At 45.3% G+C, this 11,935-nt stretch overlaps 2 protein-coding genes across 3 annotated transcripts in view; both read right to left on the bottom strand.

Annotated features, from left to right (window-relative positions):
• Positions 1–1,354, bottom strand: part of ACTR8 (ARP8 actin-related protein 8 homolog (yeast)) — a 17,273-nt gene extending 15,919 nt beyond the window's left edge. The window contains exon 1 of one of the 2 annotated variants that reach the window (XM_006754676.2): positions 1,146–1,354. The gene's annotated coding sequence lies outside the window, so the exon portion shown is untranslated. The remainder of the gene's footprint in view (positions 1–1,145) is intronic. The other variant, XM_015571103.1, reaches the window with a different exon arrangement.
• Positions 1,355–3,495: 2,141 nt separating this feature from the next.
• On the bottom strand, positions 3,496–10,416 carry LOC102762963 (selenoprotein K). The gene is made up of 4 exons (XM_015571132.1): positions 10,309–10,416; positions 6,590–6,680; positions 4,938–5,021; positions 3,496–3,586 (listed from the first exon to the last, which is right to left on the bottom strand). The coding sequence occupies exons 1-4, from the start codon at positions 10,325–10,327 to the stop codon at positions 3,496–3,498; spliced, it is 285 nt and encodes a 94-aa protein (XP_015426618.1). The 5' UTR covers positions 10,328–10,416.
• Between the last annotated feature and the right edge of the window lie 1,519 nt (positions 10,417–11,935).

Genomic DNA, 11,935 nt, shown 5'->3' on the forward strand with positions numbered 1-11,935 from the left:
GCTTGCTCTTCAGGGCGCTCCACACCCTTCAGAAGTAGCCGCCATGCCTCTGGCTTGTATGGCCCCTGCTAATATCTCCATTCTCTTGTCTCGCTCCCTTTTCTCCCTCAATTCCAGACATCCGCATCTCCAACACTTCATATCCTCTCAGCCCAGGTCTCTTCCAGGCTATTTTCTCCCTCCCTGAGGCCTTCCCCTTTAGACAGCACAGGCGGGGGACCAGGGCTTTCAGATGTCACCTCCTTTGAAGAAACCATTCCTGACCATCAGGGCTGGAGGAGGTACCTGCTGCGTGCCCAACACTTCCTCATGGTCCTCTGCACCAGCCGACCCCACACCATGCTCAGATCCCACCTCCCGTGACCCCAACAGTCAGCGCCTTCAGCCGCCCCAGAGGGGGAGAATCCTGGAAGGTGGGCACCAGCAGGCCCTTACAGACCCAGCGGTCAGCCTCTCGGCTTAAGTGGGAAGGCTGAGCCCTGACCACAGTCACCGCCGCCCTGAGGGCTGAGCAGGGGCGGCCGAGCCATGTGCTTACAGCTGCCTGCCCAGCGGGGCATTACCCTTCCCAGGAAGGAGCCTGCCTCGGGGTCCAACAGAAGTTCTGAGCACGGACATGCCTCTTGACTTCTGCTGTGAACTTAAATGACCTTTGCCCATTTTCCTATGGGAATGCGGGTGTTTTCTTCACTGATTACTAGTAAAATGATAGATAGATACATAGATCTATCTATCATGTACATATGTACATATCATGTACATATATGTGTATATATACATATAAAGGTCCTTTGCTTACCATGTACTGCAAATAATTTTTCTTTGGTATAACTTAATCTTGCTTTTCACACACACGCACCTAATGCCTGCCCTTTCGTTGCTGTTAAGCTCGAAATGACCTCCACTACCGGAGACTTCTTTAACAAGGAAAAAGTCCGAACTTTAGCTGTCCCCGACCCAGTGCCCGCAGGCTCTCCCTGTCGCCAGGCCCGACGCTAAACAACACGTGCGACCACTGGACCTCACAGGTCTCGGGGGCAGATGATGTCCTGTCCCGCTTCAGGGCCGGGAGGCTGCGGCTCGCCCAGCGGCTGGTGCGGACGGACGGTGGAGACCCAGCGCACACCGACCCGAAAAAAACTCACCTCCTCAGCGACTCCGGCACCTGCGCGGGCACGATGGGCCGCTTCACGCCACGCTGCTCCTTTTCCTTCTCCCCGCCCTTCTCCTTCCCGTTTTCTGCGTCCCCCTTCTCCGCCTGGGTCATCGCGGCAGCAGCTCCACGAGCTTCTAGCTCTGGGGCCGCGGGGCACCAGCCAGAACTGAAGGCCCCTGCGCAGGCGCAGTCCCCGGCCGGTTGCCCACAGTCAAGATGGCCGCCGGGGCGTCGCCGGAGAATCCCCGGAAACGGAAGGGCGGAGACGCCCGCTGGAGGACGGGCTTGCTCGTGTGGGCGGATTAAGTAAACTGATGGTGCTGGGATTGGTCCTGGCGGTACCCTGCCAGCAATATCCCCTGCTGTGTTTTGAGTGCTTACCACGGACAGCCATACCGGCACCTCATTTTGTCCTCACACCCGCCTCTCCTAGCAAATGGATTCCCAGACACCAGACATGGGTTCTCATATTTCACAGGCCCTGTTCAGTCAAGCCAGATGTTAGGGTTCTCTGTAGCTGGCCCTCCTCTCTACACACTTCTTAGATGACTGTGCCGCGCTGGGCCGGAGTCGGGGTGATGAAAGAATGAAAGCTGGGTCTCCGTGGGATGCTGCTCCTCTGATGGATAGCGCCAGCGCCCATAAGCCGTGTCTTTATTTTATAGCAGATGCCAGGAGGCAAAAAGGGCGTGATCAAGATGTTCACAACATTCTTGTGGGTTTCAATCCTACTCAACTACATGCACCTGGACTATATCACGCAGGCACATGGGGCCACGTGTTCGGACCACAGGTTCAAGCTTACCACTATAGCTATTGGCTATAATTGTGCTGAAAGGGCTTTGCCCTCCAAGCTGGGACTTGCACATGGCAATGAGAGGACTGTGCCCTCTCCTTAGTCCAAGGCTTGAACCTGTCCAAAACACTGTAGCGTGCCCCACAGATTCCTTTATCCAGTTTCATGGCTTTAAATAGGAAGATAACTCCCAAATATATGTTTGCAGTGTGGACCTTTCCGAGATCCATTGATTATTTGGTATTGTCACTTGGATATGGACAAGGCATTTATGTCCAAAATGGAACTTATCAATTCTCAACACCCCCCAAAACTTACTCCCACTTTTACCATCTCTATAAATGTCACTTTGATATCATCCCCATTTCATGGCAAATAGGGTTGAATAAATACTTATAAATGGATATAAAAATACTTTTATCTCAACACTTAGGTTGCAAAGTCTGTTAAACATTGGAAGTAGAATTATCTGTGTTATTCATTCTTCCAATAAATATTTCAGTGCCTATTACATGCCACTGTTCAAAGTATTGGGGTAAAGACGACAAAATCTCTAACCTCATACAGCTTCCATTTTGGTGAAAGAATGTGAGTTACCAGCATTCAAGGTGAGGTTAAAGACAAAACAACTCTTTAGAATTCAAATTTGTCTAGATAGCATTGAAGTCTCTATATTTAAGGACCACTTAGTCTTCATTTTGTATCTTCACTTTGTAGCTTAGTTATGTTGGTTATGGCTTTATAAATACTCCGATAATTATATACAGCAGTGAATCAAACACCTTGTATTAAAGACTTACAGGACAATTGTTTCTATATAAAAATTCAAAAACACAGAGGTATGCATACTACTGAAATAAATACAATGTGATTTATTTATATATGAGAACAAATAACAATGAACATTTTCAGAAGTTGAAAAAGGACACCAATGGTACTAAACACATAGCCTTTTAATTTTCTTCAAATTCGGAGTTTCAATTATATAAAGATGAGTAGTCAATTATGTAACCTAGAAATATTTACTTATTAAACTATATTAATACTTTCAATAAACTATACAAAAAGATAATGAGACAAACATGTGCATTTATAGAATTGCATGTCAGTCATGCCAGATCCCTGTGAGGGAATTCCCAACACGACCTCATTCGTCTGTGAGGACACAGAGTAATTCTTGTTTAGACATACACATTCATTTACTTGTCCAGCCTGGTCAGCCCTCCACTGCTTGATGGTTTCCTTCCACTATGAGTGTGCATGTCCAGTTGTCTGCTTCTTAGAGCAGACATTTACCTAAAAGAAAGCGTTATAATAATTAGTTGCTAGTTATTCATTCAGATCTGTCTGAAAAATCCAACTATCATTACATGTTATAAACCTGTTTCAGAAGATATTTTGATAATAAAAGCAAAGGATTTTTCAAGGATTAGGATAGAAATATTTTCCAAATAATGTGTTAGGCAGCTTCTATTTTCTTAAAGACCTTCCTAAGGAGGCATTTACAAAATAAAATCCCTGTAGAATAATTTCAAATTTTAAGTTACCTTCCTCATCCACCAGACATTGGAGGAGGACTGGGGCCATGCAGATGATTAATTCGACCCATTCTTCTGGGAGGGTTTCCTGGGGGCCTAATAAAAGAAAAAGTTAATTTCTACTGTTTAGTAGACATCTTAAATGGGTTCCTTTTAAACACTCAAATAGACCCTTTTATTTAAAATACCATTTAGGTCAGAAATTCAAACTTTGGCCGGGGCCAGACATATAAAGCACATGAGGAAAGTGAGTCAGGCAAGGACTATGGTGAACTGAGCAGCACTTCCTGTAAATGCCCAAATAAAACCCAGCTCCAGTTGATTTTTGCCACATGGAAACGCGAACCTAACCCCTGCTGCTTGATCTTCTGAGTTTTTCATTAGCAGCTAGAAATCTAGATTCTAAAGTGAAATCTCTAGATTTCAATGTTGGCTCTCAGTTTTTATCCTCTAATTTAGGTATTTCCCACTGGATATATGATGTACATTTTAGCTTTGCCAGGTTGACAATATTATCAAATCAGAGGCAACTTGACTTATTTATAGTAATGCATTAATTTTGTGAAGTAGAATTTAAACCTTTAATTTCCATTAAGCCTGTCTGTCTGTCTGTCTATCTATCTATCTATCTATCTATCTATCTCTCAAATAAGCTAATCTAATCTAATTAAAATATACAGAAGGGTAAAAACACCTATTATCAATTTAAAAAGCTATATCCTCTTCTGAGGCAGCATGGAAACCTGGAGAGTATTATGCTAAGGGAAATAAGCCAGTTAGAGAAAGACAAGTATCACATGATCTTACTTATATGCAGAATCTAATAAACAAAATAAACTGACAAACAAAAATGATCCAGAGCCGAAACTGGTTTGGCTCAGTGGATAGAGCGTCGGCCTGCAGACTGAAGGGTCCCAGGTTCGATTCCGGTCAAGGGCATGTACCTGGGTTGCGGGCACATCCCCAGTGGGAGATGTGCGGGGGGCAGCTGATCAATGTTTCTCTCTCATCGATGTTTCTGGCTCTCTGTCCCTCCCCCTTCCTCTCTGTAAAAAATCAATAAAATATATTTTAAAAAATGATCCAGAAACATGGAAGCATGGAACAGACTGATGAATCTCAGAGGGAAAGGGGAGAAGGTTGGCAGGAAGAGATTAACCGAAGAACTTATATGAGTGCATGCATAATCCACGGACAGACAATAGTGCAGTGAAGGCAAGGCAAGGGTGAAGGGGATCAATTGAGGGAAGGAAAGTGGGACATCTGTAAAACTTTCAACAATAAAGATAAATTTTTTAAAAAATCAATGACTAAAAATTAAATTAAATAAAATGAAGTGGGGGTTAAACTACCATGATCTTGAAAGTTGATTCATTTTCCCCCTAGAGTTAAAGGTCTAAGAGATACATATATAGATATAAAAATAAATACAAATAAAAAGCTGTACCCTCTTCCATCATCATATCTGGAATCAGATGAGTTTCCGTAGCCTCTTCCCTTTTTCACATCTTGCTGAAGCAGAGTTTTGAAACTGAAACAAGGGGCAGAAAACAACAGAAGAGCCACTTTCAGCATTATAAAATGTACTTCATGATTTCGACTATCATCTCTGGGTAGACAGTTAGCTCCAAACCCACATTTTGAAAAGCCATCGTGACACCACCATCTAACACGAGCACTTGTCTCAACAGTGTGCGCTATGTTCTGTGCCAAAGCCGCCCTTCCTATCTTCTTATTTGCTGATAACTCTCCCGGACAGTCATCCCAACTTCTTCCTCTACATCAGCTGTCACGGCTCAGTCTGGTTTTACAGTACTGCACACTCATTGCTCTTGCATTTCCCCCACCGACATTACCTTGGACAGGGAGGGCTAAGAATGGTATGCCAGAGGTGCAGACCTTCTGGGAATCCATTTAAATGAACTTTTAGTTATGAAGGAGGACGAATTTAACTAAGTTAAAAGAGTATTTTAATAAACAATACGGAACAGGTAAAATTTATAAAACTATAAAAAAGTTTTGCTCTGGGTAACTTGAGCTGTCACTTCCATTTTACCCTTTCTAATTTATGCTACATGCAGCCACCAAATTAATCTTTCTAAACCATAGCAATAATCAAATTAAGTATAAAGATCACAAATTGATATTCAAACTTCTTTGCCACCTTTCCTATGTTTCTTCCACCTGGAATAACTACCTCTGATGTCCACCTCCCACAATCATGCCCACCATTCCCCCATATAATATAAAGATATTTACTGATATTAAAGTCAATGAAAGGACTATCTCCCACATCTCTGCATCCCTACCGTTCTCTATCTATGAGGCACTCAAGTATATATTCAAACTTAGGATAAGTAAGACTTGTTAATAATTAATGGATAATTTTCATAAAATACACAGCAGGTCAAAGACCAAAAAGTGCATTTAATTAAAAATTGCTTGAAATTATGGTGAAATTTAAATTTGTCTCCTCTGTATTGATTCTAACCTTTAATTATTAAAAAACAAGAACAATGCCCTAGCCAGTTTTGTTCAGTGGACAGAGCGTCAGCCTGCGGACTGAAAGGTCCCAGGTTCGATTCCCATCAAGGGCACATGCCCAGGTTGTGGGCTTGATCCCCAGTAGGGGGCGTGCAGGAGGCAGCTGATCAATAATTCTCTCGCATCATTGATGTTTCTATCTCTCTTTTCAATCTCCCTTCCCTCTCTGAAATCAATAATATATATTTTTAAAAAAATTTAAAAACAAAAAAAGCCAACACTGTATAATAATGAATAAAATTTGCACATACACACTAAAGCTGGGAATAGTAGGCAGAGAGTGGGTGCTGTCATTAGGTATTAGAATGGGCAGGCCTGGCTCCAGAGCTGCAGGTTTATATGGTTACCATCAAGACTAAGGTATAGTGTCAAGCTTACCAACTCAACTAACATATTCATAGTCATAAGATTTCTGGTGGCATTTCCTTTAGTAAAGCTATTAATTTAGAAAACATTAAAAACTGCTTCAGGAAAGCTGAGCTTGTTTATGATATGCAACATAATGTACCTAATGTACCTAAGTATCAGGGCTATTAAGACTTCTACTATACTTACAACAAAACCACGAACTCAGCTATTCCCCAGAAGAAATCTGTTATCAAAGATAATCTCCATGGGGACTGACTCCTGCTGTCCAACACTTGTCCTACAGACAAGAATAAAGAAACTTTAGTTAGTACTACAAATCCCTGACAAAAGACACATTACATTTAATAAGTTAAGTAACAATCATAGATTCCGTTTTCAACTTGTCCATTGTTCCAAATAGTCAACAAAAAAGAGAGGTCTGTTATACACACCATTCTAAGGAAGGATTCAGAGAAGTAACTCTCTGTGATCTAGGGGCCATTCCTTTACTATGTCAATGCTTTCCGAAAATTTGTAATTTTGGGGGATGATCAAGTATTCTCTCTCTCTCTCTCTCTAATTGTGGTAAAAATATACACACAAAAAAATCTACCATTTGAAGTATACAATTCTATAACATCCTTCCTATATAATAAAAGCATAATATGCAAATAGACCGAATGGTGGAAGACCGGTCCCTATGATACACACTGACCACCAGGGGGAGCACCGCTCAGCCAGAAGCCAGGCTCACAGCTGGTGAGCCCAGTGGTGGTGGCAGGAGCCTCTCCTGCCTCTGCTACAGATGGGCAGTAAGGAGTGAGGGGTCCTGGACTGCAAGAGGGATGTCCGTCTACTGGCTTAGGCCTAATCCCCAGGGGGAGCGGGCCCAAGCTGGCAGGCAGACATCCCCCAAGGAGTTCTGGATTGTGAGAGGGAACAGGCCAAGCTGAGGGACCCCACCCATCTCCACCGCAGTGCACAAATCTTGTGCACCAGGCCTCTAGTTAAGTATATTCACGTTCCTGTATAACCATCACCACCATCCATCTCCAGAATTTTTTCATTGTCCCAACTGAATCTCTGTACCCCTTAAACACTAATCTCCATTTTTCCCTTTCCCCAGTCCCTGTGAACTTTCTGTCTTTGTGAATTTGACTACTCTAGAAACCTCATGAGGGCTCACACAATATTTGTACTTTGGTGACCAGCTATTTCACTAGCATAATGTCTTCAAGGCTCACCCATGTTGCAGCATATGTCAAAATTTCCTGCTTTTTTCAAGGCTGATTAATATTCCATTGTGTGTGTGTACTACATTTAGTTGATCCATTCACCTGTTGATGGACACTTGGATTGCTATTGTGAAAATGCTGCTATGAACATGGGTGCACAAGTATCTGTTTATTCAAGTATTTTGAGGAAACAAATGGGTAAATGTAAACTCACATCACTTCAATTTTTCTAAACGTGTTCAAGGTTCTCCATTTCATTTGCAAAGCCTCTTGCCTGCACAAACAGACTGTTTACACATACTCTTCCAGGTCTTAGATTCAATTTCGATAAAATTTTTAGAAATCAAAGAAATCTGTGTGCTCTAAGTATTGAAGAGAATTTGACTTATTCATTAAAATGACTATTTTTCTGTAAAGAAGCTATTCATTCTAATTACAGGATTCAGCTTTATCTTAAACAAAAGAGGATCTATTTTTCAAACCACTTGAAATGATAAAAGCTATAACCTGAAAAGTTTAGTACTCTAGAGCAGCCGTGGGCAAACTATGGTCCACGGGCGGAATCCGGCCCGTTTGAAATGAATAAAACTAAAAAAAAAAGACCTTACCCTTTTATGTAATGATGTTTACTTTGAATTTATATTAGTTCACACAAACACTCCACCCTTGCTTTTGTTCCAGCCCTCCAGTCCAGTTTAAGAACCCATTGTGGCCCTCAAGTCAAAAAGTTTGCCCACGCCTGCTCTAGAGTTTCAGACTTGCAAATCAAGAGGTCAGAATATTCTGGAAGAGCTGCCTGTCAACTACCTCTCCTCTCCATTTCCCCAAGGGCTTCTTCATGCTTTTTACTTTCCGTCCTTCTTTGACCAGTTTACTGTCAGGTGTGTCTACCACACAGAGCTACTGAGAAAAAAGGGCCACACTTAAAGACAGAGCATGGGTGACAGGTTCTGCCTCTTACTGGCTCTGCACCGTTGGCTGATGTGACATTTTCCTTCTCTGAGAAAAAACATTCCAGGGCTAATCGTATAGAATTGTTTGGGAAGAAGTAACCTGACAGGAAGAGAAATGTTCTAACTCCGAAGTGCTGATAATTCTGTCCTCCTAAGAAAATAGATCTAATTGGAACCCACCAATTCTTCCTGAGTGATTCTAAGGAACTTATTGCAGGCACTTGCATCATTCTAGCGATTTGCACTTTCCCTTGGTTTCTGAAGGCAGAAACCTTCCCTCAGAACATCCTTAGAGGGAAATGAGTTGCTTGAATGCAAGCTGGCATTTCCCAACTATACACGTGACAGAAAAGGCCTTTGTGTTATTTAAGTGGATCAAATATGATTGTGCATGCACACTAACACACCACAAACACAAAGCATCATTCAACAATGCACATACAGAAGCGGCCAGCCTTGATCACAAAGGATAAAACACAAAGTTTGCCAGTGCCCAAACGAGGATGAAGCTTTAATTTTGGCGTGTGTCCATCAACCTACCCGTTTCAAAGAGTTTTAAGTGGGAGAAAGGAGAGATTTTGAAGAGCAAAGAGATACAAAGTGCACGCACTGACTATCTTAATCATCTAGGAAGATAGATGATTCAATACAGCCAGCACCTAGCTCCCGCCATCTACGAGATCCTTGCTAAGACTGCACTAGGCATTTATTTCGCCTGAATCCAACAGGTGGCCCAGTCCGACTGCCTCTCCTCTCTAGGCATTTTCTTTGTGACGTCACGGGATTTAAGTCTCTCGGATTCTCTATCGCGGGACTAAAATGAACTTGCTCTCGAGGGATTGGTGCTTCTTCCTGTGCCTCTTGAAATCGGGCAAAAACCGCCACGTATGGCTAGTTCCCCTCTCCCGGGGAACAGCCCGCCCAGAGCGTCCCTCTGCTTCTCTTGGGTCAGTTACCGAAAGGCAGGCAGTGCTGCTCGGGCACGGCAGGACGCGGACGCCAGCCACCTCGGATCGAATCCGCACTGAGCCATTAGCTACCACTGTCACCCCGGACAGTGGGATCTACCTGCGCCTCAGTCGCCATCCGTACAGTCGGGAAAGTAAAATACTAGCGTCCTAGGGCTGCTAAAAGGGCGGGATGAGATGGTAAGCCAGCGGTTCTCAACTTGTGGGTCGCGACCCTTTTGGCGGTCTAACGACCCTTTCACAGGGGTCGCCTAAGACCATCCTGCATATCAGATATTTACATTACGATTCATAACAGTAGCAACATTACAGCTATGAAGTAGCAACAAAAATAATTTTATGTTTGGGTCACAACATGAGGAACTGTATTTAAAGGGCCAGAAGGTTGAGAACCACTAAGCGAACAACGCTAAGGCAGTGAGGCACAGGCGCTACGCAAATGGCGTTAATGTTGCTATTTCTAGTTAAGGACACATACGCCCGAGACTCAAGACCCCTTCGGCGAGACCCACAATAAAAATAAAAAAAATAAAAATCAGAGGCCCGACGAGGGCGCCCGGCCAGCCGGTAGACCACAGGGACCTCGGCCGTCGCCCACCCGCTCCCGGACGGTCTGCTAACGCGCCGCAGGCCGGTGAATCCGCCTCCCGGTCCGCCCGGCCCTCGGCTCCACGTCCCGAAGAACCGCGGGAGCGCGGGCCGCGGCGAGGGTGGGGGAAACCCCGACCCGACGCCGGCCCAGCGACCCTTGTAGCCCGGCCCCCGCTCACCGTTCGCGATGTAGACCATCTTGATCCCCGTTCCCCTCCTCCGGGCGAGGGAGCGGCCTTCCCACTCCCGTCCCTCCCTCCACGCCCCGCCCCTGACGTCACAGGCACGCGGTGACGGAAGGGGAGGTGGACGAAGCCCATTGGCTGCGGAGGACACGCCCCCGACTGGCATTTTTGCCGCGTCACGCCGGCGACTTCCGGTAGGGGGAGCCCACCGGGAAGGGGACGGATGTGACGTTAGGGGTTGATTCTGTGGGTGAGGATCTCCGTCTCCTTGTGCATCGGGTCTGGCGGGGCCTCTTTGCGTTGCAAAGAGAAGCTGTTTCCGTCGTCCGAGGCCCCGGGGCGGGGAGGCCAGGTTGCGCCCTGCAGGGGGAGAAGCGCGAGCACAGACCTTCCTGCGAGTGTTTGCGGATTGTGTGCGGATGGGCGGGGACCGGGCTGCCGGGAGCTTTGTTGTGAAGCCTTTGGAAGCACACACACAGGCACCCGCTAGGAGTGTTGATTCCGTCCGTGGACGAAAAGGGGCCACGCGCTAGCCCTGACACGCTCCGGGGAGGCCTGCATGGCGGGCCTTGGCCTCGGACCCAAAGTAACCGCCTATGGTCTGAAATGCAAACTTACTCATTTAAAGCAAGTTCTGGGCCTGGGCCGCTATCTTCCCTGACAAAGTTGGGTCCTTACCTTCACTGATTCTGCTGGTGGTCTTTTTGCACCGAGGATAGCATTCCCTTGAAATATCAGAGTAATTCCCTTTTTCAGACCCCTCAGGGCACAACCCCTGAGCCACAGTAGGAGACCGCAGAACCCCTCACTGTTACCTTGTCCCCCCCATACCATCTCCATGTGCTGTAAAGGAGCTTTTCTGTACCCAGCAATGTCAAAGAAATAGGTGTCTCTCCATTTTACTTTTTATCCAAGCCCTGCCTTTGCGTTCTGTTCTCCATACCCACCAGTGGGTTTCATGTACCGCCCCTTGTGGCTTTTCTTTGATTCTAATGTGTAAACGAAGCACTAAAGCTGCCGTTCTCCAGAGCATTTTCTCCATCTGCTGAGATTTTTGTATCCCGGCAATTGTCATCAGTTTGACTCAAATAAACTGGTAAAATTTTTCTACAGGTTTGGATGATTCTTATGTTGACACATTTTAAACCAGTGTTTCTGTTCTTGGGTCACCAGAAGTAGCTGGTGTTTTTTATCCGCGCTTATTGACACAGGCCAGTAAGCCAGGACAAGAGGAATAGGGAAACTGAGACAGCTGAACAAACTAGCAGAGCAATTCACAGCAAATACAGAAGGTCACGTCCCTAGAAATAACATCTAGGCTCAGGCCCGGAAAAGCAGCAAAATCAGGTGGGCAACACCAGGACCAGCTGTGATGACAGATGACCCCCTGCCCTGACACTGACCAGTCAGTGAAGACCAAGGCCCTGGAGGAGCACACCTAGAAAACGGATGAAAATTCTGCTAAAACCCTCTCCTGAGACCTCCCCTAACTTTCCCACCTTCCAGAAGGAAATAAAGCCTCAAGACAAAGGACCCAGTGTGTGCTCTCCCTCGTCTTTTCCCTCCTACTTCATCCCCCACAGGCATGCATCGCCTAACCCCCACGGGAACCCACGAGGCT

Source organism: Myotis davidii, unplaced genomic scaffold (assembly GCF_000327345.1).
Source record: "Myotis davidii unplaced genomic scaffold, ASM32734v1 scaffold111, whole genome shotgun sequence".
Classification (NCBI taxonomy): domain Eukaryota; kingdom Metazoa; phylum Chordata; class Mammalia; order Chiroptera; family Vespertilionidae; genus Myotis; species Myotis davidii.